The 26605-nt window shown below is 35.5% G+C and overlaps 1 protein-coding gene across 2 annotated transcripts in view; it reads right to left on the bottom strand.

The window, feature by feature from the left end:
* Window positions 1-25085, bottom strand: part of LOC112044262 (protein rolling stone-like) — a 34254-nt gene extending 9169 nt beyond the window's left edge. Inside the window, exons 1-5 of one of the 2 annotated variants that reach the window (XM_024080059.2) lie at window positions 24867-25085; window positions 10322-10472; window positions 8676-8887; window positions 4156-4296; window positions 1601-1828 (exon numbers count right to left, since the gene is read on the bottom strand). In XM_024080059.2, coding sequence (XP_023935827.1) covers window positions 1601-1828; window positions 4156-4296; window positions 8676-8887; window positions 10322-10472; window positions 24867-24918 — 784 coding nt within the window. In that variant the 5' untranslated portion in view covers window positions 24919-25085. Of the gene's footprint in view, window positions 1-1600; window positions 1829-4155; window positions 4297-8675; window positions 8888-10321; window positions 10473-21754; window positions 21942-24866 lie in introns of those variants that run through there. The other variant, XM_024080060.2, reaches the window with a different exon arrangement.
* Window positions 25086-26605: the final 1520 nt, after the last annotated feature.

The raw sequence follows: 26605 nt of genomic DNA, 5'->3' as shown, positions 1-26605 counted from the left end.
GGGAATTATTTATTTTATTTATTAAAAATTATTTATTTTTAATAAATAAAAAAGCGCTGAAAGCCCCCTGGTGACGCCGCTGAGATCCCATTAAGGATAGGCTCCTTGATTACTCAGAAAAAAAGGCCCGGCCTATTGGGCCTTAGGGTAAGTCCGCCACTGATTGTAGGAACGTGATATAACAATTATGGGCACAGCAAAATAGCTTAGGTGTAACTAAATACAAGTATTTACAAATACGTCATCGTCTAACTATTTGCTATCGCGAAAAATATATCGTAGGTATAGTACGATTTCTCAGTATCTATGGGTGGTCATGTTTACAATGAAATAGTAAACCTTGCAAATATGATATTATCATTTCTCAAAAGTCGTATTACAGATACTAAAGCATATCGAATATGACCAGGTGTAACTTTGTGAAAGTTAATCATGAACAGAGCTAATTGATTGATTTTGTTAGTCTCCACGAAAACTCAACGAATTTAAGAAACTTCAAGACCGGAGCATTCTGAAGGTGTTGATTACATGCAATGTTCAATAGTCCACGCTATTCAACATTGTCGCTTGACCGAAGTTCTTCGTACTAACAAATGTAATATGGATTTTATACTACACTGAGTGGCGTGCAGAACTGAGAAGGTTATGGGTCAGGGTGAGCACTACGGAAGACTTAAAATCCGTTTTTCAATACCATATAAAAAGTAAACCTTTGTTCGTATATCTGCTTGTAAACGTAATCGTACGTCACTTACTGCGATAATGTTAAATACGTAATGTTTTATCATCTGAGCATAAAATCACATTGGTTGCGGTAGTTTTCGCTATATATACCTTTGCGGTAGATTAACTACTCTAGAAGAGTCGGCACCTTAAGTTCAATTAATCAATTGGTGTTAAATATAAAGTTAAAGATCAAGATGACAAGTCGTCATCTAATCAGATGTAATTTAATTCGCAAAAATGCTTATGACATCATTTTCTCTTGTTCATGCCATATTGTTGTTAGAGCAACTGCGATCGAATGTGATATTCTAAATCAGGGAAATCCTTTTATCACTTTGTTAACGAAACATCAACAATAATAAATTATTTGTTTGTTACCTGCCTGCTAAAATAGCGCCTCATCGCAACGAAAGAGGGATCGATATTTACGATTCAGTACGATAAGGGTATCAAACAAACTATTTATAATTTGTTGTATAATCTATTCATCTTTAAAGAGCCTATCACGGCTCTTTAAAGATGAATAGACCAAACCAGACCAGACCCAGTGGGCCTCTGCCTCCGATTTCGGAGGGTGTGGGTTCAAATCCGGTTCAGGGCATGTACCTCCAATGTGTGCATTTTAAGAAATTAAATATCAAGTGTCTCAAACGGTGAAGGAAAAACATCCTGAGGAAACCGGCTTACCTGAGAAAAGCTGAAAAGGCTGAAAGAGTGGATATTATTCGGAGAGAATAAAATATGTTAGTTTGAATAAATTAAATCGCTCGACGCGTTAATGAATTACAATACTCTTGCCGGATATGTAATAAAAAAAAAAAATCACGCGGAGTCGCGTCTCCTAGTATTATTAAAATGATGATATTGAACTTGCCTGGCTTATTCCAGTCCAGTGCCGGGTATATCGCTGGTAAGCCAACGCGGTCGGTGCCGCCTACCGCCCAGTAGAACGCGCTGAAGAGCCCGTAGGCGAGGCCGGCGCCTGCGCCGAACAGAGCATGCGCAGCGCGCACTGGGTGAGCTGTGACCGCCAGCTCCAGTAGCATGACCAGAGAGTTGCCGCCATGCACCAATAGGTTCAACGCGTTGATTTCATGGATTCCTGAAAGTACCAATTGTTTTTTTATTAAAAACTTTCATGATTTAATATCGCTTTTATTTACTAAATTTATAAAAATTGTATTAATAGACAAGCATGCAGATTTTGTTACATTGTTTTTGTTGAATCACTGCTTCATGCTCGCGAATGGGTCACCTTACCACCGACGCTGTATGCAATCGACAAACTAGTAACTGGCAATCTAACTGAGAGAAGTGTCTTGGACAAGCTCAATTGGATCATTCTGCCCATTGCCAATTCTGATGGATATGAATTCACCCATGTTCAGGTAATAGACGTATATTAACTAACTATGGTTGGTTTAGACTATTACGCTTCCAACATTTACATTCACCCTCACCTTACCAACCTATTATTTGATCTCCTTTTATTAACTTTACGTGAACAAACGGTAAACCGTGAAAATGCACATATATGAAAAATTGGCGGTGCATGCCCCGGTCATATCCACTGACTGGGCTATCAAGGTATATGACTTGCTTTCAAAAAAATATGAGGTACGTATGAATGTCGCTACATATGTTTTCTGTCGCAGACTCTCGGACTATATTTCTGTTCAAAGTTATCTTACCCTGTGTTACCGACGTAATTCAATTTCAGCGTCACAGTATGACGCGTGCACGTGCACGATTATCGCCTTCATCGATACGGCCAGCCCCGCTAGCCAAGTGGCACGTCGATTCTCTTTCTACGATCGCTAACGCTTCGATAACTAGGAAATGACTAGAAAAATGTGATCTTGATCACGTGAACTGTCGTTAGCAAATGTCATTCCTATACATCTTTCTAGTTTTCGGAGCGTTAGCGATCTTAGAAAGAGAATCGACGTGCCACTTGGCTAGGGGGCCTCAGACACGGCTACCATTCCGATCCCAGCGAAACACAAGACAACGACTAGTTACGGACTACTGTATGTGTAAACAGAATTTTTAAAGCTTCAATATTTGCGCGGTTAAGCCGGGCTTCTTTTACTCATTCTTAGCAGTTATCAGTGTTTAAGACTAATTCATATTTAAAAGATATAATAAAACTACACCAACACTATAAAAACGCAAGAGTTTATTTATTCCTTTTTGCAACGAAGTTCTTTTATACCTTTAGCAGTGGCGTAGCGTGCCTGGTAGGGTCCCTGTTTCAAAATTACTTTGGGGTGTCCAAATGACGGGTAAAATTTTCTCACAAAAGAAACAAAAATGCTTAGTTAAAATAAATATGACAGTGACTTAACCTATGTAGGAAGTTTCCAACTTTAGGGCGCAAACTTAATTCCCGGGGAAACAAATACTTATTGTATTTTTTTGCTTTTGCCATTTCATCATATACAGTCCGGGGATCAGCAGAACATTTTTAACAAATGGTTTTTTATTATTATAATGATACCAATGATAATTGTATACTACAGATAGGTTATGTAACTACGAAATCACCGCAAAAAGTGATCCGAATTTAGCCATTCCACTGAGCGCATCGGTAGGTACACGCACAATTTTGTCTTTAATTCCATTATATATTTATTTTATAATTCCTCAACACACAACTCGACATTGCAGACGATATTTAGGTATTACTTGTTTAAATAACGTTCGTCGTTTAATAAGCGGCTAATTGAAATGAAGTCAATTTTCCACATTTGTCCGCTTCAGTTTTGATGCGCTAGTGCACTATCTCAAGTATAAAATATCATTGGCTGATACGGCGGTAGTTACGCCCCTGGCCTTTAATTAATTCGATTTAACTGGCAGAAAACGTCACGTAACGCAAAAACATCAATAATTGTACTAGGTTATCAGAGAATAATAGCATGTTATTAGTATCTGTGCAATGTCAATAAAAATTTACAATAACCTTCCACACCATATACGTAATGAGGAGAAAGATATTGCTTTCAAAAAGAAATAAAGGGACTTTCTGGTCGAAAAGTGCTATTACGCGGTAAATTACTACATGAATGATAAAGAAAACAAAAAATAAAATCGGTAGGGCAGGGGTAGGGTAAAGGTAGGGTAGGGGTAGGGTGGGGATATGGTAGGGGTAGGGTAGGGTAGGAGAGATAGAGTAGAGGCAGGGTAGAGTAGGGGTAGGGTAGTGGTAGGGTAGGGACGACGACTTTCACGCGGACGACATTGCGAGCGTCCGCTAGTAAATAAATAAATCTATCTACACCCATTTCGAGGTTGATTTATACACCCATTTCAATAGGTGGAGAGACTTTGAGTGGTGGTCCTCTTATGAAAATTCCCAGGGAAGGGTTTTTTACATCGACGAAGTATTCTTTATATATAAAAAAAAAAAAACTAAACAAATCTTACTCGGATCGTGCACGAGGGTCCAGTAGATGAGCGTGATGACGAAGGCCAGGTCGGTGGCGATGGTGTGCGCCAGCCAATAGGAACGGCACAGGATGGGTGTCCGCTGGCGGCGCGGCATTGACACCTCTTCGTCTTCGCATGCTGTTGGTATTTACAGGATATGAATAAATAATGTGAATTACTAGCTGACGCCGCGCGGTTTCACCCGCGTGGTTCCCGTTCCTGAAAAAATACGGGGATAGAATACAGCCTATAGCCTTCCTCGATAAATGGGCTATCTAACACTGAAAGAATTTTTTAAATCTGACCAGAAGTTCCTGAGTTTAGCGCGTTCAATCAAACAAACAAACAAACTCTTCAGCTTTATAAAATTAATATAGTTATGAAAATAGAATAGATGGCCCAACTAATGGTAATCTCACTTTAACTTTTTTCAACATTTTATTTATTTATTGGCACAGCAACAATGGAAATAAAAAACATTAATAATATTCTATACAGATAATTTATAGTGCTTGTGCTAAGCGAAGCCATTTCTTAAAGGTATATACAACCACTTTACGATCTGGCTATTTTAATAGCCCACTACAGGACTATTAAAATTATTATTATCACAATTCTATATGAGAGAAGATTTTGAAGCTTAGATCACGTTGCTTCGTCTTTATATTAGACTAGCGGACGCCCGCGACTTCGTACACACGAAATTTGGTTTTATACATATCCCGCGGGAAGGGAAGGGATTTTTTAGGGATAAAAGTAGCCTATATGTTGCTCTATAACCTCCTCTATGTTCTAGTGAAAGTCCCATTAAAATTCGTCAGCCGTTCCAAAGATTAACCCGTTTAGTATTATCATCTTTGAGTATACTCGTAATGTATCAGATAATGACCGGGACTCAACATGCCATCGTAGGCAAGAGAGTGTCGCGCTATATACACTACTAGCGGACGCCCGCGACTTCGTCCGCGTGTAAAACTCGATGTAAACTTTCAACTACCCCTATCCTACCCCTACCCTACTCTTACCCTACTCTTACCTACCCGTACCCCTACCTCTACTCCTATTCTACCTCTACCCTATCCCTATCCCTACCAACCCCTAACCTACTCGTACCCTACCCCTACCCTATCCCTACCCTACCCCTACTCTACGACGATTCGAAAGTACCATGAAACGTTTCTTAAATATACCTTACGCACCCCCGCCTTAGTGACGCCCACTTCGCAAAGGGCCGTGCAGCAGAAATCGTAATATTTTAAATTCGCCATAACTTCAAAACCAAATGTCCAATTTTAATTATTCTACGCCCTCCGAATCGAAGGCAGCGGTCATCTCTACTGGGCTATCACGTCTCTAGGACTAGATATATGCAACACTAATAATAATCGTTCTACGTAAGGTCATAATATAATCTCGTATGGTAACAAGCAACCGGATGGTAAGTCACCCACGCGCGGTGGACATCAATTACCATCTGTTACGGCATCGGCTCGGCCGTCACAGCAGGAATGAGGAACCAATAAGGATAATTGTGACGGGTGGCCGCTTACTGAGAGTTTAATTGACGCGAAATTGTATCAATCAACTGCACTGTATGTTGTAGGGCTGCCAAATGGCCCGGGAGGGGAACTTTTCGATTATTATTTTACAATTTCTGTCTTAATATTGTTTGATATTATGAAATATTATTAAGTTATGTAAGTTGATAAGCGTAACATAGACAAAACTATAGATTTAGATAAGCCCTTTCATTTGATACCCATATTGTAGGAGTACATTAAAAATAACTATTCCGCCATCTTGGGTAGTCTGCCATATTGTATTTAGAATAACGTCATATAATATATCGTGCATTGTCATCCAATCTTAACGTGTATACAAAATTTCAGCTCAATCGGTTGAAGATGTCTACATCAAAATTGGGCTCAAAGAATCCACCGTAACATCCTACATATATTGCAAGTTATGATGATGTTTAGCTCTCCTGATGGTAAGTGATGATACAATCTAAGATGGAAGCGGGCTAACTTGTTATTATCGAACCCAGGACCTCCGTTTACATGGCATAACACGATTGCCGGATCAGCTACTACTATACCTATAACTGTAGCCGTGACACTGGATAAAATTCATTGTCACGCACACTCGCGGATGCAACAATACTAGCCGCTAGATCTGATCGCAACGTTATGGAAAAACTAATTTTATCTGATAGTCAATTGTTCACCGTTTTTTGTGTTTTAGAAATTACTTCATAATGCAAATTATATGCTAAGTATAGTATAGAATAGGTAATAAAAAGTGAATAATGTCAGCTATCTATAGTATTAGTATAATATACTAATAATGTTGTTAAATTTACATTAAAACAATTAAAATCAAGAGCATAAAAAAGTAAACTATTAAAGCACCTCCGTAATGTAGGTAAATGCTAATGGCTATCAAAAGCTACCAAGGGGTAATTCTAATAATACCTAATCCAAAAAACACAAAATTAATGGAAAATGTATTTCAAGTTATCTAATGAAATCACAAAGAATATTCAAATAACAAGGTGCTTCATTTACATGATTGCCAATAAAAAATCCGAAAATTGAGAGAAATCTAATTTTGAGAGACGGGAGGACACACTATTTTAGGGTTCCTTATCATTTTCAGAATATATAACAGCCCACTTCCTAGTTATAAAAGAAATATAGAGGAGGACATATAAGGGAGGGGATTAAGAACTTACCACCACTCTGCTCAGATACGAATTTTCAGGCTTAGGGTGATTTTGGACTCTATGACGATTAACGATCACTATTAGACGTTAATGATGACATCTATACTAATATTATAAAGCTGAAGAGTTTGTTTGTTTGATTGAACGCGTTAATCTCGGGAACTACTGGTCCGATTTGAAAAATTCTTTCAGTGTTAGATAGCCTATTTATCGAGGAAGGCTATAGGCTATTTTATCCCCGTATTCCTACGGGAACGGGAACTATGCGGGTGAAACCGCGCGGCGTCAACTAGTAAAATAATAAAAATCAAATTGCTTGAAGTTCACTCCAAGGCGGCGTAAAATCAACAATTTTCTGACTCCGGGCTCATAACAATTTTACTGAGAATTATGAAAGAAAAGGTCAAAACTTGATCTCTCATCATCATCATCAACTCGTCTTCTGAAACCACGTAAGTCAACGCGGCGATTTGCTTTACTTATGTACCTACTTGTGTTTTATAGTTATTAAGTTACTTTATTTTTAATCGACTTTCAAAAAATGAAGAAATTCTATGTTCAGCTGTATGCATGTTTTAAATCTATAGATATAAAAGAAAGTCGTGTTAGTTACGCCACTTATAACTCAAGAACAGCTGAACCGACTTAGCTGAAAATTGGCAGGGAGATAGTTTAGAGCCAGGAGAAGGTCATATGATACTTTTTACTTTTTTTTTTAATACTTTTTTTTACAGCATTCCCGTGTGACTTGACATGAAACGCAAAACGCAAATGAAAGCTATGTAATTGACGAATAATGACAGATATGTAATGACGTATGGATGAAGGAGTAAGGTAGGAGTAGGGTAGGGGTAGGGTGGGGATAGGGTAGGCGTCCGCTAGTAAATAAATAAAATACAAATTGAAGCTATGCCTTATGATAAACTTTTCTAATATTTGTTACACGCGACATGGCGTCAAAATAAGCATTTGATGATTGTGTTGACACGCGACTCAATAACTCGAGTTGATTGTACCAAATGAGCAGTCGGGAATTCTTTGAAACGCTAACGGACTAAATCACGCAAATCTCCTTGACATTGCTTACTTAAACCATTAAACACAAATCAAAATAACATAAAGCTTAATAATGAAAATATTATTCAAAGTTATAAATTAAAAGGAGTTAACAAATCTACGTTTAAATTTTAGCTAAATTGCTATTTGAGAAGTATTCTAGTATCTGTAGGAAAGTCTTATTATAGTGTTAAGGATAATATAGATGATAAAATGGCTTGGTGTTGAACTGCACTATACAATTGTGTACTTAGTTCTAGATAAGTCAGTTTGTAAAATGATGGTAAACAAAAACATAGACCTTGGCTAAGTTTCTTGTGGGCTTTTCTCTGACCGAGGCGCTTTGGAACCCTCATAACTTTAATTTTAAGTTTTCCACTTTAATTACCACCTTAATGGTGGTAATCATGACATAACTTGACATTTCAAAAGGGCTTGTAAACTAAGCCTTATTGAAATAAATGAAATTTGAATTTATTATGAGGGTTGATCAATCTGTTTTGGTCATAACCGCTTTGTGACAAACTTTAAATGTAATTCAGAATTTGAATTTATCGTAACTTTGATTTAATCCTTTTCACATTTTGGTTATAAAGATTGGTGCTGAATCCTTCAGCTGATCTAAGACTAAGTTTTAATGATAATGATGAATGGTTGCGTGAAATAAAGTTTTTCACAGATTTTGAAATTCATAAATCTAAATCTATAAATAGGTCGTTTGTCATCACATACGTACGTAAATTGAATGTTTTCTGATTTCTGTAACGAAGCACAACCGCCAGCGCAAGAGCAGCTTGCAGCACGATGAGCAAGTAGCCCCAGTTGGTGAAGTAGATGAACCACTTGAAGTAGTTCAGCTCGACGGTTGGCCCTTCATACAGACGGGGTAGACGTTGACAGGCGAAACTTGATATACCGATTGAGAGTACTGTAAGGAAGAGGAGCCACCTGTAACAATAGACAGAAAGAGACTTATGTATAAAAATGAAGCCTAGAGTCATAATCATCATCATAATATCAGCCTATGGACGTCCACTGCAGGACATAGGCCTTTTATAGGGAGTTCCAAACATCACGACATCAAGCCGCCTGCAACCAGTGAATCCCTGCAACTCGCTTGAATTCGTCCGTCTACCTGTTGGGGGATCGAACAAGACTACGTTTTCTAATGCGTGGTTGTCATTCCAGCACCTTGGAATCCCAACGGCTCTTCTAACTATGTGCCGCGCCCAATGCCAGGTCACGCAAAGATACTCCGAGCATGGCTCGTTCCATTGCTCGTCGTGTGACTCTGAGCCTTCTTATGAGGCCTATAGTTAGCAACCAAGTACCGCAAGTTAAAACTTAAGGCATTACTCTGCTTAAGGTTTCGAGACAGTCGAGACTTGAGAATAGGTACCTACACAATTTTGCCCGCACGGTTTTTATGGCCTATCTGTTTGTACCGTAAATGTCGATTTCTGTTATCATCATCTTTATCATAATTTTAACGGTCCACAGGACTGGTCTGCCCTCCTTGTAGCAGAGGGTATATGAAGCTTAGGCCCACCACGCTGATCCAATACAGAGGTGCTAATTTATGATTTTGTAACTATCTCCGATCTTTATCAGACCTTATTGTAATGACGGCTTATTGTGCTCTCCGAGACACGAACACGCCACCATCAACTTCCCAACTATGGGCGGAGAATTTCTTAGAATAAAGAAAATCTCAATATGTCATCACCCAGTTCTGGATTCGAAACCAGGCTTCGTGATCAAAAGCCACATAGCCTAATCACTGGACTAACGAGGCAGTTGAAGAATTTTTTTTTTACTTGCCTTATACTAAAATGAAATAAAAGCTTGTAAACGAATTTGATTTGATTTGCACACTTTTTTTATTCGAAAAAGTCGTCGCTCATTCATGCCTGGTGGAAAGCATAATGAGGTCTAATATGGAGTTTGCCTAGAAGACGCTTATGTACTCTTGCCTTGAATGTGCACAAATCATCAGTATCAAGAAACACAAAAGCCGGAAGGGCATTCCTCATCTTCATTGTTCTTTTTATACTACGAGATCCGGCATCAGAAATATTAAATACAAAATACATTAAAAATGTCGATGCCAACGTATGCACTTTATGAGTGGTACACTTACGCAAAATATTAATCTATACTTAGTAATATTATAACGCTGAAGAGTTTATTTGTTTGATTGAACGTGATAATCTCAGGAACTACTGGTCAGATTTGAAAAGTTCTTTCAGTGTTAGATAGCCCATTTATCATAGGCTATAGGCTATATATAATATCCCTGTATTCATACGGGACCGGGAACCACGCGGGTGAAACTGCGCGGCGTTAGCTAGTTAATAATAAATACTTTGGGGTTTATCTTACCGATAAAGAAGGTACGAAGTAGCCGGCTGTGTCCCGCCTTGCCACTGGCAACAAGCGAACACGTGAGGAGGCGAGTGTTCCAGGTTCAGGGCTCGTCTACTGGCCTGCCAGATTCTGCCCAGCATCGCCGGCTTACACGTTTTCTTCATTGCTAGGGAATAAAACAATAAACTGTTATTATTATAAGTAAACGTGATAGCCCAGTGGATATGACCTCTGCCTCTGATTCCAGAGGGTGTGCGTTAGAATTCGGCCCGGGGCATGCACCTCCCAACTTTAAGGTTATGTGCATTTTAAAAAATTAAATATCACGTGTCTCAAACGGTGAAAGAAAACATCGTGCGGAAACCTGCATACCAGAGAATGTTCTTAATTCTCGGCGTGTGTGAAGTCTGCCAATCCGCATTGGGCCAGCGTGGTGGACTATTGGCCTCACCCCTCTCATTCTGAGAGGAGACTCGAGCTCAGCAGTGAGCCGAATATGGGTTGATAATGATGATTATAAGTAAACAATAACCTAACCTACTTTAAAAACTCTTAATTAATGTAATGTGATTTGGTGATTAAATTTATATATATCAATATGATGAGGTAAAGTTTGTAAGGTTGTAGAGGGTAATCTGTGGATATGCTAAACCAATTTTGAAAAGTTTCCTATGAGTGTTATAAGCTATAGTCCAAATGGGATGAGTGCGCTGGTGCTACAGGGGCGGGGCGTTGTTTTTAGTATCCTTAAGATCTGTCAGTAACATCAAAATCATTCTCTCAATAAACAATTTATGTAAATTCGATATCGTTTCCATATCATCTTACTCGTAGCAATAATCCAGTGTAAACTTCGTTGAAGTACTTTTATATTACGGATTTTACTTTGTCAAAGCTGCTAATGCGTAGGTTGATCTTCTGACTAACTTATCCAACAAAGTTAAATTGCTGAGATGAGGATAAATTTTCATTTTACTCAATGGGATTAACGCCAAGTTATGGATATTATTTTATGCATAGGTTCTTCTTGATGGCAATAACGGAGGTAGACTTATGACTTATATACCAGAAATTATGTGTGGGCAAACTTCTGGCTCCCCCACAAGTGGGTGCTCGAAATACGGCGCTGCACCGCGAATCGAGTGCCTTCAAGTATGGGTTAGATCGTTAGGCAATGAACTACTTGCGGTCAAAAGGTCGAGTGTTGGCCTAGGTTGGTTGACCCTAGCTGACGGGCTATATGAAGAGTGTGTGATATGTGGAGGTCGAAAATGGTGTGTTTCAATGTGTCACCCGTCTGCAGGCCACAGCAATCCGCTACCCAGCCACTATGCACTTTAATATCCAAATAAATTTATCGTCCACTACAATTTTTTCATATACTCGTAAGTTGGTTATATAAAGTCAAAATAAAATAATTATAATTCAAATCAATGATTTTTTTCAGTAAGAAAATAATTTCGAATGTATACTCGTATTTAAGATTATTATGGTAACACAAGACGTAAACTTAAAATTAAATGTACCTACCTAACCTATGCCGATTCCAAATGTAATTTATTTTGAGAAGAGCCCGCAAAAACACTTGGGTATTATTTTTGTTATAACTATTGCTGTTCCACAAAATTATATTAAGCCAGAAAACTAGCAACTACTAGGTACTGAAACCATTACTTCCAAAATTTTTTGTAATCAATATTAATATTAAAATGCCAAAGTAAATCTGTCTGTCTGTCTGTTTGTCTGTAACCTTTTCACGGCTAAACGGCTGAACCGATTAAGATGAATTTTTGTATAATGGTAAATGGGACCTTGGGGCAAAACATAGGGTACTTTTTGACCCTAAAATAAATAGAATAGAAGGGAGTGAAATAGGGGTTGACAGTTTGTATGGAAAGTCCTTCATTATTCGAGTTACAGTTTAAAAAAAAATTGGTCATTGATCATAAAAAATGTGAAATTTAATGTGATTCAAGATTTTTTTAATTCTACCTCTAAAGTGGTGAAATAGGGGTTGAAAGTTTACATTGATTTCCACGCACACGAAGTCGCGGGCGTCCGCTAGTTAAAAATAATCTTTTATGTTAGTCTGTATCTTAATAGTCATTTAGATTGTTTTCGTGCACAGTACCTACGTTATTTAAAGTGTGCAAGACTGGTTGACCTGATTTTTATTTTAGACTACATCAGAAAACGGCTTACTTAGTATTTAGTTTCTAAATTATCAACGTCCAGAAATTACATGGTTACTTTTTCATATGTTAAGGTTGAAAATAAAATAATGAAGATCATGTAACTTTGTATAATTTTAGTACCTAACAACAACACAACACAAGTTGACCTTGTTCTAGTTTTATTTCAATACACCAATCCCGGTAAACAATACAATTTTGTATGACATTCATGAAAAATTTGCATGTTATATTTGTCTAATTGCATTCTAATGTCTATGTTTATGCTCAATGATATTGAACTTGTAATCACAACAAGCATTTCTTTATTAAAATCATATTAATCAGAATTCCGATGGCTAATATATTTTGCTTCCCGATAAAGACGTTCAATGACAACTTTATTGGGAACGCAGCTTCGTTACACTGATAATTCCAAAAACAGACATCGCATTCAGATACATTAGCTACTTAGTTAAATCATACTTTCTCGTTAGTAATGATTATGGTAATTATCCACAAGGAAAACATTAATTCAATACTAGAAGACCCGGGAAATGTTTCCCTGTATGTTAATGAAGAGATGATACTTCTAAATTTTAATATCATAAATTGATTAACGATATAAAATAGAATGAGAACATCATCATTATCACCATCATCCTCAGCTTTTTTACGTCCACTACTGGATATAGGATACAGGATTAGGACTTGTACTCATTTGATGCCATCAGTCCACCTAGCGAGTAATCGCCCGACAATTAGGCACCCTAATATCTGAATCTGAGCTGTGTTCTTCTGTGGATCGTCGTATTTATTCTTTGATCCCACAGGGATACACCAAGCATAGCTCATTCCAACGCCTGTTAAGTGACTGTGAGCATTATTATGAGTCCCATAGTTAGCAACCAAATTAGTACAACAGTATCATCACTGGTAACACACACTGATCTTTTCAGCGTAAAAAAGGACTCTTGGATCTAAACTTCGTTTTTTTAGAATTGCAAATTTTTGTAAACAAATATGGCCGTATTCATCACTGACATTAGTTGTGACGTCATCCTAGGGATGGGCCGTTGATGAACTATATCGAGAATTAACTACTACTAATCGAATTAAATTTGATAAAAGTCAACTTATGAAGTAAAATGACGTAAATTTTATAATTTTATAATTTCTGGATTCTGATATATTTATTGGCATATCTATTATTAACCATCGAGCATAATATCATATATTATTATTTCATCATGTCAAATGTATGGTATCTGGTAGACCAAACTGAGTTTAAGTTCGAGTACATAAACATGTTCGATGTACTATCTCCTATGATGTTTGGATTGAAAGTGAAGGACTTTTTATTTAAAATAATAATGACGGTGATTCATGATACGGCAGAGTAATTTTTTTTTTGCTCATCGCTAAATTGTTCGTCCCTTCTCGAAAATACAAAGCAAACATATACAGGGTGTGGCGTAAATAATGGATAACCCTGTACCTGCCGAAGAGCCTCCAAATGGGCTATTCGAATATAGATTTTTTTTTATTTATTGAAGTTTCGTTTTGAGAAAAATGGCTTAAGTCATGTTTTTATAAAAATGGGTACTTTCACTTACTAATTTTGCTACAGTAATCTCAAATTTTGGAATTTTCTTTTTCTGTTTTTTTTATAATATAGCTTAAGAGTTGTGCTACTGTTATTGATAAGGAATTTCTAATTCGTTACTCTAGTTTTGGCAAAAATTAACATGAAAGTTCAAAAAAGCCTTATTGATTATTCAGTTTGTTAATTTTGTACATCATATGGTTTAAAAAATCTCTATTAGAGCTGATTTGCCCATTATCTTAAAAACATGCTTGCTTAATGCAGATTCCGAAACGGTATAATACTTATTACATATCCCGATATTTACGAAAAAAATTGGCAATAGTCAAGAACATGTCCTTGTTTTATTTTTATTAAGTAAATTATTAAGCTATCACAAACAAATTATCTATTGCAATTTAAGTTGACTAGGTTTACCAGTGGGTGTGTGGGTTGTTTTAAAAAATAAATAAAAAACATAAAACGATTTTTTTTTATTGAAAAAGCTAAAACACAAAAGTTTACATTTTAAACTAAATGTTCAAAATGGCCGCCATTTGCGGCAATGCAGGCCCTGCAACGACGGATGAATGACCTTTTCAGGCGTCGTACAAAGCCAGATCTCTTTATTTCGTCAGCAGCTTGAAAAATCCGGACCTTTAATTGTTCCAGGGATGTTATCTCCGTCTTGTAGACCTTTTCTTTTAAACATCCCCAGTAAAAAAAGTCGAGAGGATTCAGATCAGGAGATCTTGGCGGCCACAAAAACCACTGCCAGATAACCACTGGTTACAAAATGATGGCCACACCCTGTATATACAAATCTTGTACTTGTATATTTATATTTACTATTGAATGAAAGTCTGATGCAAAGAATAATATTTTAGTTTTACGTACGTTTTCATTCTACGTACATACAAATATTTCTATAAACTATTCAATTATTTTAGAATTTAATGAAACTAATTTCTAACTTGTTTATTATACAGGATGATAAGTAAAAGTACAATGTGTTTATTATAATATTATTTAATGAAAATCAAAATGATGTGGACGATGATCCAAATGGTATGTTTGTTTACATTTTATATCAATTGTAAAAAAAAACACTTTATTTAAAAACTCACTTCTAAGTTGGCAACACTAATCACACAGTCAAAATACGCGCGATATTAACTATCTACCTCTTTCCGTTGCATATTAAATAATACCTATCAAATAACATTTTTTTCACTTGTATCTGTCTGTTATAAATTAAAAGAGTACTAAAAAATTTAGGCAGTATTTGTCAACGCATTATCTTTTTTTAACATATAAGTACGTAACTAACTAAACAGCGATATTACGATATCGATACTGAACGGAATACATTCGATATTTACAATCGGTAAATCGTTCATTTTTAATCTGTGGTGACCATTTTACTTGGCACAACCTTAGAGAGACGAAACGTCAAATTAACATTTAAATGTAATCTGTGTGCATAATTTCGTGTTTAATTTCGTTTATTTCTAAAAATTTTGATTAAACCCTGTGTAAATTAAAAAAATGTTACGTTTGTATGATTCTCCATAGGTGGATTGTAAAGAACAAAGTGTTTGTGCGTGTTTTAATAGCTTGATGGTTCTGGAAACTGTTATAAAAGTTTGGCATCGACAAAAGGGTTTGTTTATTTACCAAATAGCGCAATTCATGATGTTGTGTATTTTCACAAAAATATATGTTCGTAACTTAATAAAAACTGCAACGTAGATCTTCCGAGAATATTTATTATCGTAAAGTTATTGAATAATAATACTTTATTAAAGTTTTGTTAAGAGTGCAACGCTGGCGGTATAGACGGACCACAAAGTCTGAATTGCCACGAAGATATCTCTTGGGGTCTGTAACCGTTTCAGTAGGTATCTAGATTCTTGAATGGTAAATTGATAGTAATTTTAGTTCAATGGTCGAAAGCGGAAAGACTACAATGCTAAAGTGTAGCAATCAAGATACACTAAGCGATCACAATGCTTCAATGTATGTGATATTGAATTATGCAATTTAACCATTGAATAGTTGTATAGGTCGAGGAATAAAGTGTAAACGGATGACAATGTGTACAATTTAAGTGGCAATCGGCTTAGCGCTTGTGAATAGTTCTACAGAGTTTCGCAATCATTATGTATTCTATGTATTTTAATAAATCTAAAACAAAATATATTTTTATGTATATCATAAAAATGTATTTTGTTTTAGATTTATTAACGAAAATCTCTTCCTTTTTCTTAATATCCTATATTAATATCATTGATCCTTATCTTACAATGGGAGTTTAATGTCCTTGATCTCAGATAGATTTAATTTATTCCGGATTTTAATTTAATTACTTGATAAATATGATTTTTAACTTCATGCAATAAAAATAAGAACATCGTAATTAAATTATCATAGTAGGTACCGTATTTCAAAAAAAATGTTAGGTTATTTATCTATAAATATAGACAACCTAATCCAATCCTGCTATTGAGTACATCTAGTAGATATGCTTTATTATTACATTTTAGGGAATTTATTCGTTCTCAAAACCAAACTTAATTTTTGTCCAAGATCGTTTTACATTTATCAGAGTTTATTTCCACAGGAGGCAACTTTTGACCGTTGCCCAAAGCCTATCATAACATGTTGATTGTGAGTCGAGACAGTTCAAGTGAATGTCAATGTTTGAATTGCAGTCAATTGGTTACAGTTGTTGTTGAGCGGTTGCCGATAGATACTACCAATTGACCACCTGCTCAAGCTTTAGTTATGGAATATTAAACGATCCGACCAACGTCAGCTAAGGAAAACATTAAAATACTGAACGTATGTAGTGTATGCATAAAGCAACGGCTTTCATGATAGGCTTTTCAATGAGATGAAGGCCCACTACAGGACATAGGCCTTTTCTCCTATGGCGATATAGAGGGGAGTGTATGTAATATATTTTTGGAAACATGAACCCTACCATTCCTACCATCTGAAATAGATGAATAAATACGAGTATAATCCCTTGGAAATTTCAAATCGACATTTATTGTAAAACCGTAAGATATATTTTGTCCATGATATATCTTTGAATATTAAACAGTTTTAGACATTGTTAGACTAGGCATAGATAATACACTATTGGACTAAGGCCTTTAGTAAGTAAGGTCGCTTGGACTTTAGTATTTTAGTCGAGTACGGCCAATTTTTGGATTTACCGCCCGAAAATTGTTCGTACTCGACTAAAATACTAAAGTAGTCTGTACGGCCTATAAGTTTAGAATTTGCTATTTTTTTATTATTGACTTTTGTTTGGTTTGGTAGGCTTCCGCCGTGGCAAGTTATCACGTTATTTGCAAAAAAGTATCGCCAAGTCAATAATGAACCGGTTCAATGTCGTGAAGAAACCAATCAATTTTACCACGACACATACGACACATCACGGCTGTATCGCGTAACATTCGATAGGATATCGATAATATGTAGATGAAGACTCCTGCACCCTGGCACTATTATCAAAATAATTAATGGCTAATTAATGTCAGATTTTGGGTGAATTTGAAAAGGAACAACACTGATGTTTTTTTTAATAAAACTTGAACCTCATGTTTCGGATTCAATATACAAATAAACTGCTTGAGATACATTACCCAGTTCTCAAAACAAATGTACTCGGACTTTCCTATCCACATTTATCAAATTGTAGCTAATGGACATGTCACCAGGAATACGTAAATAAATACAACGGTGTTTATGATACAATCAGTTATGAAACAAGTATTGATTATATATGACGTAGATTTTGTATATAAAACGTATAAATGTTTGCTGTTAAAAATGTAAACATGAGCACGAGGCAAGAGTATTATAAACCCATCAGTGTCGAGTTTTGGAGTAGTTTCGAATGTCAATGAAAGACATAGAGCTAACATCGATGATGGATGTTATCGTATATAACTTGGCAACTTCGTTCGTAACACTCGCGATGGTCTGCGCGGGCCGGGGCGTATAGCGATGAATGAAAAACTCACGACTGCACTTCACTTTCCCGCACGCACGATTTCACGCCCGCGCAGTCTTTCCCCCCGTCGCCCATATATCATGAGAGTGTCATCAACGAACTTGCCAGACTATAGTTTTTAAGGCAATGTACGCGTTATTTAGATAAATTATGAGCGCCTTCACGAGAGAAAATGTTCTATTGCTGTTGAGATTATGGAGATAATGTCTCCAAAATTGGTCAGATTTTTAGTAAAATACTAAAGGAAAATTCATTATTACGCGTATTTAATAAGCCTACATTAGCTATTATAAACTTCTTCAAAGGAACGGTGTTTTTATTAATTTATAGTACCTAATACTGTTCTTTAAAATGTAGACGCTTAGGTCCTATAATCCAGACTCCAGACGGTATAATGACTAATACACTTGAATCGCTGTTTTAATTGATAACAATCGCATAGTTGCTAGTAGGCACAAGTAAATGACCACCTGTTCGTAGCTCATTCATTCACTGATCATAGGCATTTAAATGATCTTAGTAGTCGTGGTTACTAATTAAAATAAATTGAAAATTACTGAACATTCACAAATTATTTTATAACGAAATCACATCGAAGTATATGAAACAGACATAGATTATTGGTATGGCGACCCCGCACCGGAAAGCGCAGTGTTGGTCGACCCCCACTAGGTGGACCGAGGACATCGAGCGGGTTGCAGGGAGCCGCTGGATGCTGGCGGCTCGAAACCGTTGTGTTAGGAAGTCCACGCAGGAGACCTATGTCCAGCAGTGGACGTCCAGCGGCTGATAATAATGAAACTAGGAGTACGTATGCAAGTAAAACTATATAAAATGAGGGACTACCACTAATAAGCCAACATACCTATACCTAATAGTAATAGTCAACCGAAATTGTGTTATCTATACTAATCTATACTAATATTATAAAGCTGAAGAGTTTGTTTGTTTGATTGAACGCGCTAATCTCAGGAACTACTGGTCCGATTTAAAAATACTTTCAGTTATAGTATAGTATATTATATTTATAAAAAAATTAGGGATCCTTCCTGAAACTCTAATAATGTAATCCAAGGTGTACAAAAGTTTTGTTTACATTGCGTGCGCTGCAAAAACTATTGATGTTAGAATAAAATAATGCACTATAACTTTGAAGAACACATCATTTCCTACAAAAAGTTGCGACAGCATCTACTATCTTCTATATTTTAGCAGATATACGACCTTTTGTACATTATGTAATATAAGTGGACTATTTATTATACTTTAATAAACATGAAAAAATATAAATAGAAGGATGTAAAATAGGGGTTGAAAGTGTACATCGATTTTCACGCGGACAAAGTCGCGGGCGTCCGCTAGTATTGATTATTTCAATAATTTCAGTTAATGGTCTTATAACGAAAAGCTTCGATCAACACCATGAGAAGCTTTTGCTAAACTGCTGCAAGGGTCAGATACAGAAGGCAGTTATTCTTGAGACGACGCATATTGTGAGGAGGTTCCAGACCTCCGGTGTATTCAATGTACCACAGCGCGGGTTGATTTATTTATAAATTTTTAATAGTGATTTTTTATTATTAATAATAATCCTCTATTCTTTGAACGTAGTAAATAGGTAAGCTCAAAGTTAAAACCTACTTGAAAAAATTTGTACTGAAATTACTTCAAATTGTTCGACAGGCAAAAAGCCATCAGCTACGGTTAGGATTCCGCGATAGAATTGACAATGAAGGGTAATTTACTAGATGATCGTTATATCTATTAATTGGAACTCGATTGAGTCTAATATTGAACATCTATCTAAACAAATTTTATACTGACTGGTTGGCGTGAGCATGTTATTATCTTTAAGACGGTTCTTTGTGAAACAAAAATCTAGAATGTTTATTTTTTTAAACGTATTGTTGTGCTCCACACTATTGGCGACCTCGATCTTTGCGTGATTTATTATCGCATAAACATCTTCTGTACGCATTGATTGGCAGAAAACCTTCTCACCCAGTTTCTAAAAAGCTAATATTGCATCCAATTATTAAAGAATAACTATTAATTAACAGTAAAAAAAACATCTGTTTTGTAACAACTTTTGATAAACTACCCTCCTCCCAACTTGCATCAACAACGAGGTTATTAAAAGTTGTTACTTTTTATTGTTGTACAACTTAACAGCCACAATGTCCTACAATTTGCGAGGTACATTATCTCGATCCGACACTTAGAAATTTTCATTTCCGGGTAACTCAGTTAGCTACCAGAATCAAGTATTTTCGTAAATAAAAAAGTTGATCATCTCGATGAAGTTGATCAACTTGAAAGATGAAAGATGAAGCTTCATCGAGATGAAACTACTCACGAAAAATTTACTTGATAGTAATCAGTTGTTGTTGCAGAAAAATGTTCTATATATTCCGGACTATTACTTACATTACGGTTGTAATCTAAATTGACGTTTTAATCTCGTTATGGCATCACATTTCACGAAGCGAAGCTAAGATGCATATTCACTAGTACTAAATAAATATTCATTAATTTTCAAATAATTATCAATCTGCATATTTTGGGTCGATCAAACGTTTGTACCTACATAATATTGATTAATCAATGCTATACATTAGATGATATTTATGTTACAAACATATCTTGATTATACATTATACCTTGTTCAGTACATCTCGCTCTATTTGTATTTTTTTCACATTTATTTATAATCCGTGTACCTACCTATATTTTCATCTTGACGTTTTATCAGTAGGTATATTTTCGGTTGATCAAACATGATTAATCAACGTATTTTTAGCATAATCATAGCTTCCTTCGATTATCTATATCTTGTTCAGTAAATTTCCCAGGCATTTAGTTAACGTCAGGTTTCATCATCTTTTCAGAATCTGGGAGATTGCCTTGCTCTTGATTTGTATTTTTTCACGTAGTTCTGTTTACGTTTATTTATAAACCATTTACTTTACTTTTAAAGAAAATGTAGTGAGAAATCTTAATTAGAAAATTTAGTTTTATTTCTTCCGTAAATGAAATCAATTATGGAAATCACAAGAGGGTTAAAGCTGAGAGATAATATTAGATGATAGTGATACGTAGCTTAGTGGAAAGTAACTCTTTGGTTCACAAGGTACAACACAAGTTACGTATGATGCTACATACAGAATACTTATAAATTAAAACTTATATTTTACATAATGAACTAAAATCTCCTAAGATTATGTTTTTATCATTTGTAATTGTGTATTTTTTTTCAATTCTTAAACCAAATTTGCAGTAGAGTGGTAGAAGTATAATAGACTCACGCGACAAATGTAAACTTAATGCTCTGGGCTGTACCATGTCCCATTTTCTCAACGTCCATAATATCAAATTGTTCAATGTTCTACCTATTTACTTGGTTTATTGTATTTCTGATATATTTATATATAACTTCACATTTCTGCACTCCTCCATTAAAACTAAACACACTCCAAAACGCAACCTAAAAAGAGATCCTAAATTTTCTTATCACTGGATACTTTGACATGCCTAGGTAGGTATATATGGAGGTAAATATTTGATCCCGAAAGATTAAAAATCATTAACTAAATAATATTACTGAGCAAGCAAACACGCATACCCATCAAAACTATAACATACAACAACAACGTATCTAGACTTACACAGATCCAATTTCGGCAACCTCATCCTTCGTAAAATGCCTATTCAGTTAATAGGTTCATTGAAACAACGCCGTATCAAAACAAACAACTTTCAGCAGATGTTATTGCAAATAGCGAGTATTCGTATTTCGTATTGCTAGCCGGTGTTTATGAATTAAGGAAGACATTCGTCACAGCGCGCTTGCGCGCGGCTCGGAGCCCACTGCGGTGCGAGGTGGGATGTCAATATCGCGAGTAGGCTAAGAGCATGCGTAGTTCATATACGCTCAAAAAACGCATTTTTCCAAACTTTAATTTAACTTCCCCTGTTAGGGGTATATGTTGTTCAACTCACTTTATTAGTCATGAAATGAAACTACTTCCTGACGTTAAATATAGTTCACTTTAAATATAATTGTGTAGCTATCTTTAATGATAAATGGCAATCAATGTTTTGATAATAATTGAGCTAAATCTCGGAAACTTAAATTATCTATTCTAATCAAGATCATATTTTATTATATCAACAATATTTTTGACTTTTTATCTGCGGCGGGATCTTTAATAAAACTACAGCAGCTTCAGTAGGAGTTTTGTCGAGAGCAAAAGAAATCCAAGGTTTAGAAGAACATACATACAACATTTAGGGGAATGGAGTATCTACGCTTACAGTCACATTTACATTACTGTACTTTTTCAAACCTAACAATACCTAAAATTGTCTTTAGTTAGTATGGGCCATGCTAACCACGCTATCATATCTCATATAATTCTAAAAAATAATCATATTATAATAAAATCCGCTGTGATATTGTCGTAAACATTTTTAACACTGTCTTTTCGAGTGGAAAGAAAAGTCATATTTAAAATACATAGCAATTATTCTGTTAATTTTTTTATACAGCTACTAGCTCTTGATCTACAATAACCCTCTATTGGCTTGCCGGCTCGATTGGTATTAATTCTTCCATGGCTAAGTGGTCGCATGGCGTGACAAGCCCAGTCAATTCCGGCAAATATTTTTTCAAACAATCGATTAATAACTATATTTGTTCTAATAAAAACAGATGGCTTTCTGATTTGTTACAATTGATGTGACCGCGAATCGGTAATTAAATCACTAACAACAGCTGGAAGGACATTCTGGACCGACGTCATTAAAAGGATTTTAATAGTAAGGTACATAAAGAAGTAGGGCTCCTTCTGGCAAAGTTTGTTCAGGATAATACTACCACCATACTTGATTCTGTTGCCCACTACAGCCATCAAGGCTATGGTTGAAATACAGGCATATGAGACTTAACACACATGTCTTAGGTTGACTGGCGACGCAGTGGCGGATTTACCTGTAGGCTAAGTAGGCTGGGGCCTAGGGCGACAGATTTTGTGGGGCGGCAAAGGCCCAAACAATTTGTCATGCAGAAAGAAACATTTTATATACATACCTATAGAAAAATAAAGTATCGAAAATTTAACTAATATTCTAGTACTGTACTAGTAAGAATATTAGTAAGTGTTACTTATAGTCACACTTTTTCATCTGTCTTACTAAACTGTTTGAAGCTGAATACTCTCATCTGTCTTTAGATGAAAAATGTGAGTAGGGTAGCGAATTTCAGACGTCATCAGTAGAAGGTAAAAATTTTAACGTTTTAGTCCTTTACCGTCCCTATACTAACAATGGCCATTTAAAAAACCCAGAGGATTATTAAAGTACTTCTTTTCCACCCTAAAAGTACCTGCGTTATCCCGGACTAGTACCTACCTTTTTTGTTTTTTTTTCATGGAGATTTTACCTGGTTTATTATTTTTGACATGAATTGCTTTACTTTATTACCAAGAAGATCTGGCTTTGATTACCAGCTTGACTTACTCGTAATTAAGGACTTTATATTATTGTCTAGGTAAATTGGATGTCGTGTAGAAACCAAAAGGGGTGTGGATTTTCTTCCTACTTCTAACAAGTTAGCCCGCTTCCTGCTTAGATTGCATCATCACTTACCATCAGGTGAGATTGTAGTCAAGGGCTAACTTGTAAAGAATAAAAAATAATATATATGATATACATATATTACTGGTGTACGTATGATTGACTCCGATATAACTTAAAGTTCATTCTTAAAACGCAATCAGATAAGTAAAAATTAAAAAAAATAATCTATTTTAATTTTGGATTAGTGCTTAGACGTGTAAATGACCTAGGACGGCATCTACGCGGGAGATCAACCGAATGTCTGTATCTATCTTTTTTTAGACTTTAAATATAAAATGTACGTAAAATTATAGCTTGTGTAAAAATCGCGATCATAAAGTGAACTATGGTTACGAACTTGCAATTTGTATTGAATATCTACTATAAATAAGTAACCTTAGTTTAAGAAAAATTACAATTTAAATTATTAGGTATACTTAAAATCTAGACTTGTGATAATGTAAGTACCTACTTACGAGTATATGTATTTGGTTTATTTACTGTGTTAAAGGCAAAAATTTTATTTCTGTACCTAAATAGGTACATTAAATTATATTTGTTATTTAAGTTCGCAATTATCGTAGCTATTTAAAAGTAAGTTATAAAACCACATTTTATTTTATGATTCCTTTAATAAAACTACGTACAGGATAATTAGTTACATAATATACTTTAGTACATACTTATCAATATACCTATTCGAAACTTATAAATCTCTACTGTTAATCTGTTACTGATAAATAAGTTTAAATTTAATTTGTCATGATTAAAAATCAACCTCTCAATAAATATTGTAATAATTTAAGATGTAGGTAGATAGAATTATACCTATTAACCTTATTATAATAAGTGTGTAAGATCATATACATATCCTATAAGATCTGCTTAAAATAGTTCCATCAAGTTTAAGTTATTATCCTTTCATACTTCTTCATACGCGGGTACTTATGAGATTACAATTTACCAGAATTAGTAGTAACTAAATTAAAAGGAACGAACATTAAATCATTACAAATATGCCACACACAGTTGCCAATTAACAAAAATTACATTTAGGCTACACATCGATCTATGTATTATTTACGTCAGTGAGGATATGTAGGTTTTTCTAATTGTAACTTCTGTTTACAAATTTGGAAAAATATTAAAAATTACACTCACCAGTATCAGTATCCGTAGGATCCAAAGGAACCAGCACTAAATGTTTACACATATTTGTAATTGTAATTTTTACAATTGTAATTGTAATTTCTGTTTACAATAATTCCGCGTGGGTGTTCAATGTCACATGCTCCCGGCGGCGCGGTATGGCGCGTGCGTGCACTTGCATCCGTCGGTCCCGCACTGCGATAGACTACCGCCCGCTGGCAATTTAATAGGCCAGTGATTTCCAACCTGTGCGTTGGAATACCATAAAAATACATATCAAATGTTTGGCGCGGCTGCAACCTCTATGCTTTTTACCGACTCCCGCATAAAGGTTATGTTTTCAGAGCGTATTTATGACTGTAAAGTTATATTTACAGATCCTAATATATTGTATCGTTGTATTATTTTTTTTTGTTCAAATCACTTGTCTAACACAAACAGGAAAACTTGACGTTTCAAAAGTACTTGTATTTTTAACCGACTTCAAAAAAGGAAGTTCTCAATTCGACACGTATGTTTTTTAAAAGCTTTTATTTAACTTGCAATATAAGTAGGATGTTACGGTGGATTCTTTTTTTGCTCAATTTTGAAGTAGATATCTTCAACCGATTGAGCTGAAATTTTGTATACACGTTAAGATTGGATGACAATGCACGATATATTATATGACATTATTTATATTTCTTTTATGTTTTTTACCCCGTAACTGCGTCATTTATTAACGAATTTTGAAAATTTTCTTTTAAATTCAAAATTTTAAATATTTTTTCGCATAGCCTTTTAGATTTAAAGCCTCACATGGATGGCCCTTTATATTCTTCGTTTATGTTTATTTGCTCCAAAATTTCATTTTATTTGTTACGTTGCTGTCCTTTTTGGAAATATTTTCATTTGCTTTCATATCTAGATGTGTCTCTTAAAGATACTCTATCCAAAATCCTAAATTTACAGTTTGATGATAGGACTACGACCCAAGCCATCCATCATTGGATACAGGCTTTGCCATCACACAATCTGGGGATGCTTCTTGATAACATAAATCTTCGTATAGCAGTATGTTTACGTTTGAGAGTCAAAGTTTGCTTGCTTGCAAAGGTCATCATGGACGGAGTTGCAGCAGAAGCGCTGGTCGTTTGTATCGCCACGGTACTATCAACGTTATAGTTCGTCGCAGTGAGAACCTCCCGGTTTGTTCAGGGATGACGACAAGAAGCCCGATGGGATAACTATAGTACCGTGGTCTATGGAACGTGCCTTAGTAAGTAACGCAACCTGCGTCTCATCTCGCGCACACTTCGCAAACGCCTGGCGCAGTTGCAGAATACCCTCAATTCCTTAAGCGTCGTAAATACTCAGTCTTATCTAATGACTGTATTTGTGGCGCTGGCATTGGAGACTTTAGGCCCTTGATAATCAGATAACAAAAAAAAATTAATTCTATGTCTGACAAATTGATCCATGAGTGAGGTGACCCAAGAGCTGGCGCTTACTTGAGACGTCCCAAAGGATAAGTCTTGCCATCCAGAGAGTTAACAGCATCCAGCGTATTGGGTAGCTGCCTATGGGTGAACAATTAGATGGTGTGTATTTGTTTTTGATTAAAAACTCGCATTTTTTATTTTCACTTACCTTCGAAACCCTTTGCTACAGGTCCTTAAAGTTTTATCTTTGACAGTGCTTTTCGAAGGGTTGCCACGAAATTTAGTCTACATACGCTTTTTAGTATAGTTAGTAATTAATTCGTTTAGTGC

This window comes from Bicyclus anynana, chromosome 1, assembly GCF_947172395.1.
Source record: "Bicyclus anynana chromosome 1, ilBicAnyn1.1, whole genome shotgun sequence".
In the NCBI taxonomy this organism is placed as follows: Eukaryota; Metazoa; Arthropoda; class Insecta; order Lepidoptera; family Nymphalidae; genus Bicyclus; species Bicyclus anynana.
This window is presented reverse-complemented; position numbering and strand designations above follow the sequence as displayed.